At 43.7% G+C, this 18,967-nt stretch overlaps 1 protein-coding gene across 1 annotated transcript in view; it reads left to right on the top strand.

The window, feature by feature from the left end:
• LOC138666634 (zinc finger protein 208-like) overlaps positions 1-18,967 on the top strand; it is a 164,741-nt gene that overhangs the window by 33,504 nt on the left and 112,270 nt on the right. Inside the window, exons 2-5 of the mRNA XM_069754830.1 lie at positions 4,323-4,781; positions 4,865-4,988; positions 5,072-5,169; positions 17,215-17,305. Coding sequence (XP_069610931.1) covers positions 4,527-4,781; positions 4,865-4,988; positions 5,072-5,169; positions 17,215-17,305 — 568 coding nt within the window. The 5' untranslated portion in view covers positions 4,323-4,526. The remainder of the gene's footprint in view (positions 1-4,322; positions 4,782-4,864; positions 4,989-5,071; positions 5,170-17,214; positions 17,306-18,967) is intronic.

Genomic DNA, 18,967 nt, shown 5'->3' on the forward strand with positions numbered 1-18,967 from the left:
GGAAGGAGAACAGGGTAGTGGTTTCTACTCTCCTCTATTCCTAATAAGTAAACCAGACGGCTCCTTCAGAACAATTATCAACCTTAGAGCGCTGAATAATTTTCTGACCATTCAACCATTTAAAATGGAAACTATTAATACCGCAATAAAGTTGCTGTTTAAAAACTGCTTTATGGTAGTATTGGATTTGAAGGACGCCTATTACCATATCCCTATTTATGCAGGTCACCAACGATACCTGAGGGTGGCGGTACGGTTGGATGGGGTAATAAGACACTTCCAGTATAGGGCCCTTCCCTTTGGGATTTCAGTCGCCCCTCGGGTATTTACCAAGGTAATGGCGGAAGTTATGGCACACCTTCATGAGTCCAACATTCTAATAATCCCCTACCTGGACGATCTCCTTATCGTAGGTAAAACGGCGGATCACTGTCTAGAACAGTTACATAAAGTGATGTCGGCTCTAGAGCGTCTGGGGTGGATGCTAAACATTAAAAAATCACGGTTACAGCCCATGACGGTGCAGCGATTTTTAGGCCTGACCCTTCAGGAATGCCGTTTGCCTCAAGAAAAAATTAATCACCTGTACCTTCAGGTGCTGAATGCCTCAAAAAACCCCACCATGTCCCTACGAAGAGCCATGTCTCTGTTAGGCTCTCTCTCGTCCTGTATTCCGGCGGTCCGATGGGCTCAGTATCATACGAGGATACTACAGGGCGAGGTACTGTTACATCAAAAAAGGTTGGGAGGAGGTCTAGACAGTCTGCTGACCCTATCCCAAGACACTGTGGTATCCCTCGAGTGGTGGTTAGATCAAAAGAACCTGTCCACAGGGGTCCCCTGGGAGTATAATATAACTCGTATTATCACCTCGGACGCTAGCCCTTCTGGGTGGGGGGCTCACATGGGGGATTCATTGGTCCAGGGGCTTTGGGATCATGATCAGATGGAGATGTCTTCCAATCTAAAGGAGTTAACGGCTGTGGAGCAGGCGGTTAAAACACTCCTTGTCTGTCTACAGGGCCACCACGTGCGGGTATTCTCGGACAATCGAGTCACCGTGGCATACATAAATCACCAAGGCGGGACTCGTTCCAGATCCCTGATGTGTGTAGCAGATCGTCTGTTTCATCTAGCAGAGCAACATCTTCTCTCGTTGACGGCTCTACACATAAAAGGGGCAGAAAACACTACAGCGGATTTCTTAAGTCGCAACACATTAAGGCAGGGAGAGTGGTCCCTGAACAGCACCATCTTCGACCTTATCGTGGAAAGGTGGGGACAACCAGAGGTAGACCTGTTTGCCACAAAAGGAAACAGGAAAGTTGCACAGTTCTGCTCTCTGAACCCCAGAGAAAATCCCCTGTCAGTAGACGCCCTCCTCATAGACTGGAACTTCAGGCTAGCCTACGCCTTTCCTCCCCTGTCTCTACTTCCTCTGGTGGTGAGGAAAATCAGGAAGGACAAGGCCACAGTGATAGTAATTGCCCCCTTCTGGCCCAGAAGGACGTGGTTTCCATGCCTGAGGGCTATGTCGATATCCGATCCATGGGTCTTGCCAGACATTCCGGATCTCCTATCCCAGGGCCCAGTCTACCATCCTCGAGCGGTTGGCCTTCATCTGACGGCGTGGATTTTGAGCGGGCGCTACTAAAAGATAGGGGGTTCTCGCCAGCCCTCATTAACACGCTGCTGAAAAGCAGGAAAATGATAACCACAAAAATCTATGTCAGAATCTGGAAGAGATTTCTTCAGAACTCGGGGGCAACAGCTGGACAGTCAATACCGATTGTCCAGATCTTGGAATTCTTACAAAGGGGGTTAGATATGGGGTTATCCCCAAATACTCTTAAGGTGCAGGTATCAGCCTTGGGGGCCCTCTTTGGCTGCAACATCGCTGAGAATCACTGGGTCAGCAGATTCATCAGGGTAACAAAGCGGTCTAGACCAATTGTGAAGGATAGAGTCATGCCTTGGGACCTGAACCTAGTCCTCTCAGCCTTGACAGAGGCCCCATTTGAGCCAATTACTTCAGCCTCTATTAAAAATCTTTCCCTTAAAGTAGCCTTCCTGGTGGCCATAACATCGGCGCGTAGGATAGGCGACATCCAAGCATTATCCAGGGTTCCCCCTTACATGCAGCTTAGGGATGATAGAGTGATACTATCCCCTGATCCAGCATATCTCCCTAAGGTAGTGTCCAGTTTCCACAGAACACAGGAAATAGTCCTTCCATCTTTCCTCCCCAGTCCTACCAACGATAAGGAGAGGAAGTTACACACCTTAGATGTAAGAAGATGTATCCTGCAGTATCTAGCGGTAACTGATTCCTGGAAGTTAGATAATGCCTTATTCGTGTCCTATCAGGGTAGTAGGAAAGGGCATAGAGCATCGAAGTCTACTCTAGCTAGATGGATCAGGGAGGCTATCTCGCTGGCTTATATCTCAAAGGGCAAGCCGGCGCCTGAAGGTCTTAAAGCGCATTCCACTAGAGCTATGGCGGCTTCGTGGGCGGAAAGATTGGAGGTGTCGATCGACCAGATTTGTAAGGCTGCTACTTGGTCTTCTCCAAACACTTTCTATAACCATTATAGATTGAACCTGGGTGCCTCCTCTGACCTCTCTTTTGGTGTAAGGGTGCTGCAAGCTGTAGTCCCTCCCTAGTTAGTTACTCTCTGTAATTCTCTCCGTAGTGCTGTCATGGACGACCGAATAAAGTCTTAGTTACTCACCGGTTAACGGTGTTTTTCGGAGTCCATGACAGCACCTGTACATACCCTCCCGTCTTCTTAAAGTTCTGGGTGTACACCTCTTCCTTTATTTATATATAATTCACGGGTAGTGAATAGTTAATATTGTATTATTGTTTATTGTGTATGCTATTAACCTTGGTGGTCCTCTTATGCTCTGTAAACCAACTGATGCGTGGGGAGAGGTGCCGCCCTTATGTATCTGTAGGTTTCCTGTTCCTGAAGGGCGGATCCCCTCTCTCCGTAGTGCTGTCATGGACTCCGAAAAACACCGTTAACCGGTGAGTAACTAAGACTTTTTTCCTCACATTCTAAAAATTTCTGTGAAGCACCTGAAGGGTTAAGAAACTTCTTGAATGTGGTTTTGAGCACATTGGGGGTGCAGTTTTTAGAATGGTGTCACTTTTGTTTGTTTTTGTCATTTATACCTTCCCCCGCAAAGTCACTTCAAAAGTTAGGCTACTTTCACCCTAGCGTCATACTCGGCCCGTCGCAGTGCGTTGGGCCGACGTACCGACGCTAGCAGTGAATGCGCCGCACAACGGGGGCAGCGGATGCATTTTTCCAGCGCATCCGCTGCCCCATTGTGAGGTGCGGGGAACTTTTTTGCAGCCGACGGTCCGCCACAACACGGCGCAACCATCGCACAATGGTTGCGGCGTGTGGCAAAGCGTCGCAATGCGACGCTAATGCAAGTCAATGCAGAAAAACGCATCCTGCAAGCACTTTTGCAGGATGCGTTTTTTTTACAAAACGACGCATAGCGACGTGCAGTGCACGACGCTAGTGTGAAAGTAGCCTAATGTGGTCCCTAAAAAAAAAGTTTTGTAAATTTTGTTAAAAAAATTTGAAATTGCTGGTCAACTTTTAACCCTTATAACTTCCTAACAGAAAAAAAAATGTGTTTCAAAAATTGTGGTGATGTAAGCTAGACATGTGGGAAATGTTATTTATTAACTATTTTGCGTTACAAAACTCTGATTTGTGGGGATAAAAATGAAAAGATTGAAAATTGCAACATTTTTTACATTTTCAGCAAATTTCTTTTTTTTTTTTTAACAAATAAACGCAAGTCATATCAAAGAAATGTTGCCACTGTTATGAAGTACAATATGTCATGAAAAAACATTCTCAGAATCAGTGGGATCTGTTGAAGCGTTCCAGATTTATTACTTCATAAATTGACACTGTATTGTAAAATTTGGCTTGATCATGAAGGCTTGGGGGCTGAAGGGGTTATTGTTCTATCTGTTACTGATGACCCCAGTTGTGCCATCCTGATCTTTGTGGATGTTCGCGGAACTTTATAACTTTTGTCTTGTTTTTATTAAATATTTAATAAAAATTCTGATATTTTAGATTTTTCTTTTAGATTTGTTCTGTGTTTTTGGTGCTGGATTGGAGATATTCTGTGATAAATCTCTGTATGTGACTATAATGGGACTGTGTGTTATACCGGGGGCAGGACGGGGCCATGACTGGATGTAGTGATCATGTGACGCCGGTAACAGCTCTGGAGATTTCTTACATGGGATCTTTATGATGTTACATCGTCATCTTCTCCCCATTCAGGTCCCTACAATATCGGATCCTCTCAGTGGAGATCTTCTATATAAGAGAATTCTCCTGAGTGACCCTACAAGGATGGATAGGGACAGGGACAAGATGGTGGACAGGATGTTACACCTCACCCTAGAGATCCTCTTCCGGCTTACTGGAGAGGTGAGAGATTCTGATGACGTCACATTACACCATTGTTATCTATGGGAATAACAGATGGACAGAACTGGAGAGGTGAGGACTCTGAAAATGTCTGTAGTGAGGTTTATTAATGTGTCTCTCCATAACCAGGATTACACAGTAGTGAAGAAGACCTCTAGTGAGCGCTGTCAGGCCCCTGTGTCTGAGGGATGGGGAAGACCCCTGAGCCCAATCACGGGGCCCCCACCTCACCCCCTGATACATGAGGACATCAATGACCAGAAGATCCTAGAACTCACCTATAAGATAATGGAGCTGCTGACGGGAGAGGTGACACTGCTGGGAATGCTGGGACATTATATAGTAACGCTATGAAGGGATCGGGGGGATGACAGTATCGTTGTATGTGTCAGGTTCCTATAAGGTGTCAGGATGTCACTGTCCATTTCTCCATGGAGGAGTGGGAGTATTTAGAAGGACACAAAGATCAGTACAAGGACGTCATGATGGAGGATCCTGAGCCCCTCACATCACCAGGTAATAGACAGGACTAAATACACACGGCCTATAATTATCTGTATGTAAAGAATGAATTCAGTCCCTGTATGTGTTTCCTCCAGTTCTATCCAGTGAGAGGACAACACCAGAGAGATGTCCCCGTCCTCTTCTTCCACAGGACTGTAAACAAGAAGATCCTGATGTTCCTCAGGATCATAAGGTAGATGGAAAGAAGGTGCCCTGAAATCTCCCCTATGATGTGTAGGGGACTGTGAAGGTCTTGTATTACGTCTTGTTTTATCCACCAGTATTATACACTGAATGGACGATTTATTAGAGACATTTGTCCTCTCCGAATTGAACATTTTCTATATGGAAATTAGAACCATGAACCCAGGGTTCAGCAGAAAATGAAGCAATCAGTGTGAATACACATTGTAAAATTGCGCAATGCTAGGGTCTGGGCTAGTATTTCAACAAGTTGCCAACCTCATGAGCAGCAGTTCGAATTACACCTCTACAAGCATTTATGATGCACGTGCACGTAAATCTATTTTATGTTTTTATATCAGCCTCATGCATATTAGTATGCTTTGGATAAGTCTCTATGAACTTTCCACATTTTGCCACTGGATTTTTCCCATTCCTCAAGGCAAAACTGCTCCAACTCCTTCAGCTTAGATGGTTTCCTTTGGTGAATAGCAAACTTCAAGTCTCATCACAGATTCTCAATATGATTAAGATCTGGGCTTCGATTAGGTCTCTCCAAAACATTTACACGTTTCCCTTTAAACCACTACTTTTGCAGTATTTGTTGGGTCATTGTCTTGTTAGATGAAAATTACTAATAAACCGAAATGGTTTTGCTCAAGCATATTCCTTTATTTCGCACCATCCATCTTTCATTCGACTTGGACAATTTTCCCTGTTCTTGCTGCTGAAAATCATCCTCACAGCATGATGATGCCACCACCATGTTTCACTGTGGGAATGGTGTTCTTGAGGTGATGATCTGTGTTGGTTTGGTGCCAAGCATAGCGTTTACCTTGGTAGCTAAAAAGTTCAATTTTAGTCTCATCTGACCACAGAACCTTCCTCCATACATTTGGGGAGTCTCCCATATGTCTTTTGGCAAAGTCAAAACAAGCCCTGACTCTTTTTGTGCGTGATTAAAGGCTTTTCTCTGCTCAGTCTTTCATAAAGGCCACCTTTATGGAGTGTACGGCTTATTGTGGTTGTATGGACAGATACTCCACTGTCTGCTTGGGAATTCTGCAGCTCCTTCAGGGTTACCTTTGGTTTATGTGCTGCCTCTCTGATTAATGCCCTCCTTTCCCGGGCTGAGAATTTTGGTAGACAGCCCTCTCTTTGCAGGTTTTTTGCGGTACCATGCTTTTTCCATTTGATGATAATGCATTTGATGGTGCTCAGGAGGATCATCAGTTTAGGATATTTTTTATAACCCAACCCTTACTTGTACTTCTATAAACAACTTTGTCCTAGCTTGTTTGGAGTTCTCCTTGGTCTTCATTGTGTCATTAACCCTTTCAGAACCTTGGACGTATCCATACGTCCAGGTTGGTAAGTGCTTACCGTATTGGACGTATTGATACGAAATGGTGATTTTGTTCTTACAGGAGCAGTCGCAACCGGGTGTCTCACTGCCGCTCCCTGCAGTTTAACCCCCTAAATGCTGCAATCGATATCAATCTCAACATTAAAAAGACAGGCAGAAAGAGAGAGCCCCCATTGCCCTCTGATCAGCGACACCGCAACTCCATCGCGGAAGCCCGATCGTTGCCATCGTGACCCGATGTCATCATGATGACATCTAGGTTACCAGACTTTAGCAAGTTAGTTAGATCATGCGCAGTGATCCTGCATTTCAATGCTTTATAACTATGATCAGAGTGCTGATAGGCAAAGTCCCACTAAGAAAAAAAGTTTTAAAAAATGTTGTAAAAATATAAATAAAAAAAATTCTGAAAATAATAAATATATATACATATTGTGTGTGTGTATGTTTATATATATTTATATATATATATATAATCGCATATACTCGAGTATAAGCCGACCCGAGTATAAGCCGACCCCCCTAATTTTGCCACAAAAAAACTGGGAAGAGTTAATGACTCGAGTATAAGCCTAGGGTGGAAAATGCAGCAGCTACCGGTAAATGTCAAAAGTAAAAATAGATACCAATAAAAGTAAAATTGAGTCATCAGTAGGTTAAGTGTTTTTGAATATCCATATTGAATCAGGAGCCCCATATAATTCTCCATACAGTTCATGATGGCCCCATAAGATGCTCCATATTAAAATATGCCCCATATAATGCTCCATACAGTTCATGATGAGCTCCATAAGGTGCTCCATATTAAAATATGCCCCATATAATGCTGCACAAATGTTGATTATGACCCCATAAGATCCTCCATAGACACATTTGCCCCATATAATGCTTCACAAATGTGAATTATGACCCCATAAGATGCTCCATACAGATATTTGCCCCATATAATGCTGCACATGGCCCCATACAGATATTTGCCCCATATAATGCTGCACATAGCCCCATACAGACATTTGCCCCATATAATGCTGCACATGGCCCCATACAGATATTTGCCCCATATAATGCTGCACATGGCCCCATAAGACACTCCATACAGCTATTTACCCCATATAATGCTGCACATGGCCCCATACAGACATTTGCCCCATATAAAGCTGCACATAGCCCCATACAGACATTTGCCCCATATAATGCTGCACATAGCCCCATACAGATATTTGCCCCATATAATGCTGCACATGGCCCCATACAGATATTTGTCCTATATAATGCTGCACATGGCCCCATACAGATATTTGCCCCATATAATGCTGCACATGGCCCCATAAGATGCTCCATACAAATATTTGCCCTATATAATGCTGCACATGGCCCCATAAGATGCTCCATACAGACATTTGCCCCATATGCTGTTGCTGCGATTAAAAAAATAAAAAATCACATACTCACCTCTCAGGCCCCCGGCACTTGCTATATTCACCTGCTCCGCGTTCCACCGCCGACCGCTGCTGTGTCTTCCCCGTCCTCTGCACTGATGTTCAGGCAATGGGCGGCGCGCACTAATCGCGTCACCGCGCCCTCTGACCTTAGCATCACTGCAGAAGAAGGGGAAGATGCAGCAGCGCCAACGGTGGAACGTGGAGCAGGGGAATATCGCGCACTGCTTTATACTCACCTGCTCCTGGCGCGGTCCCTGCACGTCTGTTCCCCAGCGCCGGCAGCTTCTTCCTGTAGTGAGCGGTCACATGCTTTGGCATGCTTTGGCATCATACTGCTGAACAAAAAGTGGAATAAAATGTGATAAAAAAACACAATTGTAAATAAAAATGGTACAGTTGTACTGCAAAAAAACAAGTTGTTATACAGCTCCATAAGTGGAGAAATAAAAAAGTTATAGCTCTCAGAATACAGCTATGTAAAAATAATTATTTTTTTCTATAAAATAGTTTTTATTGTGTAAAAGTGTGGATTCGAACTGACCTAAAGAATAAAGTCATCTAATCATTTATACCTCACAAGGAACAGCGTAAAAAATAAATAAAACCATTTCTTCACTTGCTGTTGATTTGTTCATTCTGCATCCCAAAGATCACAATAAGGCTCGGCTCATATCACAGGTCTGCGACTAAAAAGCTGTTTGAATATTTTCATCTAATTTCCATATATTTTGGTGTGCTGAAAACGAAAAAAAAAAATATAGAAAAAAATCCTGGACGTCAGTATTTGCCACAAAATGCAAAAATTATCTTCAAATTTAGTATATTTTTCTCAATTTTTGGTATTTTTTTTATCTTAGGGTTTTGAAAGTCAAAATTACTATTAATTAATTCACATCAATGCATTGAAGATATACAATGCCCAAAAAATATAACTTTCAAAGAAAAGAACTTTCAGAGTGAGCTAATGAAACCAGCATCAACATGTTGCAAGCTGAACGAGCAGGCTCTGACATGCCCGGGCTTGATTCAATTGTTTTATCTTGGTTCTTGCCTGTTCACACTTTTTCATCTCAGTTCGTGTTAGCTCGTCATATTCAACTGTGTTTCCCAAAATTAGCATTATGGCTCAGCGGAAGTGTATTAATTCGCCTGACAGTTTCTGTTACATTTGTGGTGAATATACAGTGTTGAAGCAACAGCTGAATATTACAAACTTTGTGAAAAAAGTATACTTCGCTTATTTTGGACTAAAGCTTGGAGATCAAGATAAAGCTTGGGCACCACATAAAGTGTGCAAACGGTGTGTTGAGGACCTCCGAAATTGGTTCAAGGGTAAGAAAAAAGCTTTCCATTATGGGATTCCTATGGTATGGCGAGAGCAAAAGAACCATAGTGACGATTGTTACTTTTGTTCATGCAATGTGAAAGGGTATAATTCAAAATGGAAGCATTCCATTTCATACCCCATTATTCTCTCAGCAATTCGTCCCATCCCCCATGGCACAGATATACCAGTACCCAAGGCCCCTGCTACCTTGGAAGAGAAAACTGATGAAGGTGGAGTCATACCTGAACCAGATGATGAATCAAGTTCTGACTTTGAAGATGATACAAGGAGGAGATGAATGATTTGGTAAGAGACTTGAATCTTCCCAAAGATGCCGCTGAGTTACTCGGATCAAGGCTCAAAAGCAAGAATTTATTGTTGCCAGGAGTGTCTTTTTCATGGTTCAGACATCGTGAAAACGAGTTCGTTCCTTACTTTGCTTAGGAAGATAAGTTGGTTTATTGCATCGATATCGAAGTTTGATGGGTCAATTCAAAATCCACTATGATTCAGTGCAATGGCGTCTTTTCTTCAAAAAGAAGTCTGAAAGCAGTTTTACTGCACAACGGCGGTTTTTATGCTTCGGGAGCGCCCCCCAGTAGGGCAATGGGGTACTCGGAGCCGGGCCCTTCAGTTCTCGTCAGGGATGTCACGGTGGCTAACCCGGTCCATGGCCCCAGGGGACGTCCGTTGATAAATGGGGGGAAAGATCTTTAAAGGGATAGTGTTCGTGATGCCACCTGTGGTATTCGGTCAGGGTGATCGACGCTGCTTAGGGGTCCACTGGGGTGATGTTATGGCAGCTAGATGGTATACCTTCCCACAGGTGAAGTATGTCCCCAGGGGTTCCCAGAGTGTAGATGGTGGATGATGTAAGGCACAGTGAATAACGAGGACACAAGGTTGCAGTCTCTTTACCTTTACTGAAGGCTTCAGCATCCACAGTCCAGGGTAGGGACCACAGGGTAGGCAGAGTCCGGCCGGTCTGAAGGCAAATCCAGAGTCCCCTTATCCAGGTGGAATTCCATAGCCTTTCTCTAGCGCCTGAGTGTTGTAGTACCTCCCTGTTGAGCTCCTCGGTGAGGTCCTCACAACTATCGTCGGTGTTAAGTCTCTTTCTCTCTGTCCCCCTGACGGATAGGACAAAACCCATATGACTGATGGCCTGAGGCTTTTTATAGGGAACCTAGAGACGCCCCAGCCCCCACAAGTTGCCATTGTGTCTCCTGGGTATATGGTCGGGCAGCCAACGTGGAATCAACTGTCCTGCCAGTCTCTGAAGTAAAGCATAGAGATCCTTACTCCCTCGGTGTTCTGGCTACCGGTTACTGCGCTACAGAAGGAGGCAGCGTGCTTCTAGCTGGTCTCCCCCTGATGTTCCTCTCCGTTTGCTATGACTTCGTTTCTCACTCACTGCAACACAATTCCTTTCAATGTCTCTTTCTTTGGATGCTGCCGCACGTGGGGCAGGCGCAGCTCTGTGAACCCTCGGTCTCCCACAGACCTTCCGTCTGCTCTCCTCTCCTTCTCACGTTCTGTCCAGACTACTAGTTTTACCTAATTGTCAGGAGTGCCCTAACAGACAGAAGCATGGTTCCCCCTGGCGGCCTGGAGTGTGAAATGTGTATTGTGGTTGTGATACCTGGACAGAAGATCTCCTTCATTGCCTTCAGACGTAACATCACTCCCCCTGGTGGAAGAATAACATTACTGCAATGACCAGGACTTTGGGGTGCTGCACTTCCATCCCTGTAGGTCATTCTGTACACCTCAAGGAAACCTACGAGAACTTGGAATTGGTTCTTCGTAAACTTAAATATGAAGACCACGGTTGGCAAGTGTGCGGGGATTTGAAAGTCTTGTGCATGCTGCTCGGGCAACAAGCTGGTTATACTTGTTTTCTGTGTCTATGGGACCGTCGAGACCGACAAAATCACTGGACCAAGAAGAATTGGCAGCCGAGGGTGCTCACAGTTGGTGAAAAAAATGTCCTCCGAGAAACTTTGGTTCCTCCCCATAAAGTTCTTCTACCACCTCTCAACATAAAATTGGGATTGATGAAGCAATTCATAAAATCACTTCCAAAAGATGGAGAATGCTTCAAATACTTGGTCACCAAGTTTCCAGGCTTCTCAGAGGCAAAATTGAAGGAAGGTGTGTTCGTCGGACCAGACATTAGAAGGCTTATAGCTGATGAAGAGTTTATCAATATCATGATGCATCCTCAAAAAGAAGGGTGGTTTGCATTTAAAGAGGTCGTAGATAAATTTTTAGGCAATAACAAAGACCCTGACTGCAAAAAAATCGTTGGACGAATGCTGAAAGCATTTCAAGCTTTAGGTTGCCTGATGAGTTTGAAAGTGCATTTCCTCCATTCCCACCATGACAACTTTCCTGAAATTTGGGAGCTGTGAGTGAAGAGCAAGGTGAACGATTCCACCAGGACAATAAAGAGATGGAAAGAAGATACCAGGGAAGATGGAGCATTACAATGATGGCAGACTACTGTTGGACGCTTCAGAGAAACATTCCAGATGCTACTCACAAACGTAAATGTAACAAGAGAAGCCTCACAGGGAAGAAGAATCGATTTTAGTGTGTGTTAGTGAGCTCATTGCAGTTAAAAAATTATTTTCATGAAACATTAGTAATGAAAAAATAATTTTATGAGTCTATTTTCATTTATTTTGAGGTATTGTCTTATTTAACATAGTTACTTAAATTGTCAGAAAACGTGATGTCCTATGACAAAACGGAGGTCATTTTCGGATTCAGCGCACTTAAAAACAAAGATTACATGGAATAACCAAAACAGCTCTTGAAATTTTTTTTTTTGCAGACCTGTGTATTTATCCTGCTCTCTACGCTGAGCACTTACACTGAAGGCAGATGGAGTCACTATGGACACTGTCTGTCCTGCCTTTCGGCTGTGTCCGTCTTGTTAGGCATGCATAAAAGCACAGTTGGTCAGAGTTTTGTGCACTTCTGAAAAGGACACTGCTGAATAGAGGCCAGACCAAGTAACTGCTGCCTCGTTATAGTGAACAGATCCTTCTGGGTTTCATCTGAATCATGTCACTTGGAGATTAAGATGGAAACCCTGAAGTAAGTGCTCAGTGCAAAACAGTGGATAAATGTGATCCGAAATACCATGTAAAATGTTCCTAACAAAAGCTTAAAATCAATCCATAAAAAAGCCCCTACTCAGGTCCTTTAACTGTCAATGAAATTATAGGGGTCTTCCACATTATTCGTAGCATAAAGGCTCTGGAAAAGTGAAATGCGCTCCCAAATCCAAATGCCCCCTTCTTTTCTGTGCCCCACAGTGTGCCTAAACCACATTTAGAGACGAGTCCACATGTTTGGCATTTCTCTAGTGATGAGAGCCTGCCTAATTTACAGGGATGTGTCTCTAGAAGCATGGGTTGGGCATAATGTCCTGGGCACTACAATGGCAGTTTGCAATTTTCACTCAGCAACATCCACTGCTGCCTGTTTCTGGAAAACACCCCTGGAGTCAAAATCGTCAATACACTTGTATGTAAATTCCCTAAGTGGTATAATTTCCAAAATGGGGTCACTTGAGGGAAGATTCTGCTCTTCTAGCACTTAGGGGCCTTGTATATGGAGTCCGCAAACTATTCTAGGAAAATCTGCTCTCTAAGAGGCAAATAGTTCTCCGTCCCTCTTGAGTGTTGCCGTATGACATATGGAGTCACCTGCCATGTCAATATGATCACTACCCCCTAGATTAATTCATCAGGAGGTGTGCAGTTCTAAAATGGGGTCAGTTATTTAGGGTTCTGCTTTTCTGGCACCTCAGGGGCTCTCGCAGTGGGTCATGGCACTCGCAAACCATAATAGCCAAATCTGCACGATAATATGGCGCACCTTCCCTTTTGACCTTTGCACTGTGCCTGAAAAGTATTTTCTGATTGCATGTCCGGTATTGGCAAAATCAGGAAAATTTTGCAACAAACTGAGTTCTTTTTTTTCCTATTAGCCCTTATAAAAATTTAAAACTAAAACAACATTTTAGTGATAAATTCCTTATGGGGTCTAGTTTACAAAATGGAGTCACTTGTGGCGGCTTTCCACTGTTTAGACACATCAAGGGCTCTTCAAATACAACATGACATCCGCACACCATTTGATCAAAGTCTGCATTCCAAAACATCAGTCCTTCCTTTCTGAGCCCTGCCGTGCACCAAAACAGTAGTTTTCCCTTCATATATGTGGTATCGTCATACTCATGGTACTCAGGAGAAATAGCACAACAAATTGTATGATGCAATTTCTCCTGTTACCCTTATGAAAATAAAAAAATGACGCTAAAATAACATTTTCTTGGGAAAAAATTTCGCAGCTCAATGTAATAAATTTCTGTGAGGCACCTGTGGGTTCAAGGGGCTCACCACACATCTAGATAAGTTCCTTGATGGGTCTAGTTTACAAAATGGGGTCACTTGTGAGGGTTTCCACTGTTTAGGCACATCAAGGGCTCTCCAAACGTGACATGGCTTTATTCCAGACAATTTTGCATTCAAAAAGTCAAACTGTGCTCCTTTCCTTCCAAGCCCTGCCGTGCGTACAAACAGTACTTTTTTCCCCATATTGGGTATCGACATACCGTATATACTCGAGTATGAGCCGAGAATTTCAGCCCATTTTTTTAGGCTGAAATTGCCCTTCTCGGCTTACACTCGAGTCATTCCCAGGGGTCGGCAGGGGAGGGGGAGCAGCAGCTGTCTAATCATACTCACCTGCTCCTGGCCCGGTACCTGCACGTCCCTGGTTCTCCGGGCGTCGGCAGCTTCTTACAGGGTTGAGCGGTCACATGGCACCGCTCACTACAGTAATGATTATGGACCCGACTCCACTCCCATAAAGGTGGAGCCGCATATTCATTACTGTGATGAGCGGTACCATGTGACCGCTCAACACAGGAAGAAGCTGCCGGCGCCCGGAGAACCAGGGACGTGTAGGGCAGCTGAGTATAACGGGGCATTGCGCAATATTCACCTGTCCGCGTTCCACCGCCGGGCTCCGTCTTCCGCGTCCTCTGCAGTGACGCTCAGGTCAGAGGGCGCGATGATGCGATTAGTGTGGAGCGACGAGAGGTGAGTATGTGATTTTTTTTTTATTGCAGCAACAGCATATGGGGAAAATGTCTGTATAGAGCATCATATGGGGCCATTATCAGCATTTGTGGAGCATTATACAGGGCAAATGTCTGTACAGAGCATCTTATGGGGCCATAATCAGCATTTGTGGATCATTATATGTGGCAAATGTCTGTATGGAGCTTCTTATGGGGCCACAATCAGCATTTGTGGAGCATTATATGGGGTAAATGTCTGTACGGAGCATCTTATGGGGCCACAATCAGCATTTGTGGAGCATTATATGGGGCAAATGTCTGTATGGAGCATCTTATGGGGCCATAATCAGCATTTGTGCAGCATTATATGGGGCAAATGTCTGTATGGAGCATCTTATGGGGCCATAATCAGCATTTGTGCAACATTATATGGGGCAAATGTCTGTATGGAGCATCTTATGGGGTCATAATCAACATTTGTGCAGCATTATATGGGGCATATTTTAATATGGAGCATCTTATGGGGCCCATCATGAACTGTATGGAGCATTATATGGGCTCCTGATTCAATATGGATATTCAAAAACACTTAACCTACTGATGTCTCAATTAATTTTACTTTTATTGGTATCTATTTTTATTTTTGACATTTACCAGTAGCTGCTGCATTTTCCACCCTAGGCTTATACTCGAGTCATTAAGTTTTCCCATTTTTTTGTGGCAAAATTAAGGGTCTTGGCTTATACTCAGGTCGGCACATACTCAGTAGAAATTTCACAACAAATTTTGGGGACCATTTTCTCCTGTTACTCTTTTGAAAATAAAGAAATTTGGGTCTAAAGTAAAATTATTGTGAAAAAAAATTAAATGATCATTTTTTCTCTCCACATTGCAGCATTTCATGTGAAGCACCTGAAGGGTTAATAAACTTCTTGAATGTGGTTTTGAGCACCTTGAAGGATGCAGTTTTTAGAATGGTGTCAATTTCCTTAAAAGTCACTTCAAATGTGATGTAGTCCCTAAAAAATGGTTTTGTAAATTATGCTTGAAAAGTTCAAAATCACTGGTCAACTTTTAACCCTTCTAACTTTCTATTAAAAACATTATGTTTCAAAAAATTGTGCTAATGTAAAATAGACATGTGGAAAATGTTATTTATTAAGTATTTTGGGCGATATAATTCTCTGGTTTAAGGGCATACAAACTAAAAGTTTGAAAATTACAAAATTTTCACCAAATTTCCGATTTTTTCACAAATAAATGCAAGTCATATCGAACAAATTTTACCACTATCATGAGTACAGTATGTCACAAGAAAAGAATCTCAGAATCAGTGGGATCCGTTGAAGCCTTTCAGAGTTATTACCACATAAGGTGACGCTGGACAGGATTGTAAAATTTGGCCTGGTGTTGCAGCCTATGTGGCCTTTCAGAAAAGCTTTGTATATCCTGACAGACCATGTGACACTTAGGGTATGTTCCCACGGTCAGTAAACGCTGCGGGTTGGACGCTGCGTACATCCGCAATTGCCAGATGTTACAGCATAGTGGAGGGGATATCAGGAAATCCCATCTTCACTATGCGTGCATGGACGCCTCCGGCTTCCCTGCGAAGACGGACATGTGGAGCGTCTTTCCAGACCGCAGCATGTCTATTTAACTTGCGGAGATGCTCAGTCTCCGCAAGATAAATATCACAGTCCAATGTATAGGACACGGTGATTCCAAACAGTTCAATGAACACATGCGGAATCGCCTGCGTACAAAAGCTGGCAGCGCTTTGGACGGAGCGGACATATGCTGCATCCAAAGCGCTGCCGGTTACTGACCATGGGAATATACCCTTAGATTTCACACAGGAGGACTTTCACTGAGCATATGACTTATGAAGGTAATTGCTTGCATCAGAAATTTGTTGGGGCTTCTTCGCCAAAGGGTTGAATACATATGCACATGCCAAATTTTAGTTATTTGGTCCCATAAATATAATTGATGCCTATATTTTTCTCACTTCACTTCACCAACTTAGACTATTTAGTGCTGATGCATCACACGCAAATCAAATTACAAAAATATTTAAACACAGATTGTAATATGACAAAATGAGTAAAAAGCCAAGTAGGGTGAATACATTCACAAGCCACTGTATGCAGTGTGACCTCTGCTCACGGGCTTTTTACATATAAAGGTGTGTAGAAAATACTGAGAAGTTATAATTGAGGAAAAGCATCCAACAAAAATTGATTTGAGGACGTAAACAACTCTGAGAAGATTACAAATCGTTCCGATCAACAGCTGAAGCAAAGTCATGTAAGTTGGCTAGTGTCCAACTAATGTGTCTGAACGCACACGCCCTTCCTTAGCAAGGATGGGCTATAACACCAGTTCCATTGAGATTGATGTCTAAGGGAAATAGAAAAAACTAAACGTCATAGGGCAAAGGAGCTATCCTGTCAGGATGGGCCAATATTTCTGATGAACTATTTCTTCTCTTAATGGAATCTATGACGCAATGAATTGCTGAGGTTCTGAAGACCAAAGAAGACCCTATGTGCTACTAGATGGACGTCTCTGATAATGTGGCCATTCAGTGTATGTTTTATACCTGGTGGAGATGTCAGGATAAAGCTGCTCATAAACATTAGATGTTGTCTGGATCTTCTCACAATTTTCTAGTTATGGAGACTAAGGCTTAGAACTAGGAGCCAACAAGTTGGATTTATATCGAAGCCCTGCAGATATGTGATAACTACTGCTGTTATTTTTGGTCATCATATTAAGTTTTCATCTGTCTGTGACTTTTCCAATATTTGTTTCAGGGTAAAGATCTGACCCATATTAATACTACAGAGACATATGTGAAGGGTGATGAGCGGTGTAAAGAGGAGATTCCTACAGATAACCGCACAGGTGAGTAGTGACCACTAAATGCAGAGAAGTCACACGTTCTACTCTGTTATTATTTGTAGAATTAGATGTTTAATTTGTTACCATAAATTCACACAATATCTTTTGATGTGAATAAATAATATTAATATAGATACTACTTTTAAAAATGTAACCCTTAAATAAAAGAGTTTTTTTCCACCATTTTGTCGGTAATAGGGAGATGTTTGTATTCACAGTCCTGTGTAACGCTGTGCTCAGTGGATGTCTCTAACTATAGTTCAGATGCTTGATAGTGTCAGGGAACCCAGTTAGGGAAAACAGAAACATTACCAGTCTGCATTACCGGACTGCACTGTTATGTATAAGAGATAGCCGCCAATCACTATACACAGAGCAGTGACTGAACTGTAGGGGCGCCGGCGCCACCCTATGACTTGAACCTGAATACTGGCAGTGGGAATAAAGTTAACTTTATCCCCGGAGTGTTCGGCTATGTGCAGGCACCGGCCAGCATAGTAACACTATTAACCTGTAACTAAGCACACATCTGAAGCTTAACAGCGTTTTCTGATGGCAGGTTCCCTTTAAGTGACAGTCGAGCCTGCACTGCCCTCAGCTGTTTAATCCCCTAAATGCCATGATCGATATCAATCATAGCATTTGGGAGGCAAGTAGAGGGAGATTGCTTCCTTTCTCACGCAATAGGTAACACCGGAACATCAATGCGTTGCTGCTGATCATTGTCATGGCAACCCGAGGTCGTCATGAAGACCTTCGGGTCTGCTAGCTATGTGTAACGAATGGAAACGGAGGCACAGATGTAGAAGTTCACATTCGTATTTATTAAGGTTTGATGTGGAACCACTAGACCACAGTCCGGGGGGCTCCGAAGGGGGCGTTACTGCGTGAGCCCCAGACACCCGTAGTAAGTCCCCTCGAACAGGGACAGAATGGAATGCCTGGAGGACACGGGTGCTACCTTCAGTTAGACCCCGTACTCGTGTCGGCTGTCCCAGCGGAACAGACGGGCCAGCAAGGTTAGCGGGTATTGCAGAGTTGACTGGAGGATACCAGGTGTAGAAGCTGGTGCCGGTGGTACTGGCGTGGTCCGGAAGTGAGGCTGGCGGACTGGCAGGACTAGACGGGTCCAGAGTAGATACTGCGTATGCAGTCCAGATTAACCGGGTAACTGGTAGCAGAGGATCTGTGGAAACAGACAGAATAAGCGGAGTTCCTTGCAGATATTTCAGAAACAGAAGCGCAGAATAACAGGAACCGGAAGTTAGCAACAGTAGACACTTGTTGCTCCGGCGCCCTCCCTATGGTGGAAGGGCTAAAAATAATAGACAAACACACGCCATTGGTTAGAGGCAACATTTGAAAAATGCACACTGTCTCTTTAAGAGACCGGGAGCAGGCGCGGCGTGCGTCCTAAGAACCCTTCCAGGGAACCTGCTGGCTGCACGCCAGGAAGCAGGAGGGGAAGGAGAGATGGGGGCTGCATCCAGGCAGCGTGAAGCCGGCATAGAGCGAGAGTCCTGACAGAGACCCCCTGGAGGTACAGTAAACAGACCGGGTGTAACACTATGGTGGGCTGTTTAGATCATGCACTCCGTATGGTCTAAAGGTACCATCACACATAGCGATATTGTTAACGATATCGTTGCTTTTTGTGACGTAGCA

The sequence above is a fragment of the Ranitomeya imitator genome, chromosome 2 (genome assembly GCF_032444005.1).
Source record: "Ranitomeya imitator isolate aRanImi1 chromosome 2, aRanImi1.pri, whole genome shotgun sequence".
In the NCBI taxonomy this organism is placed as follows: domain Eukaryota; kingdom Metazoa; phylum Chordata; class Amphibia; order Anura; family Dendrobatidae; genus Ranitomeya; species Ranitomeya imitator.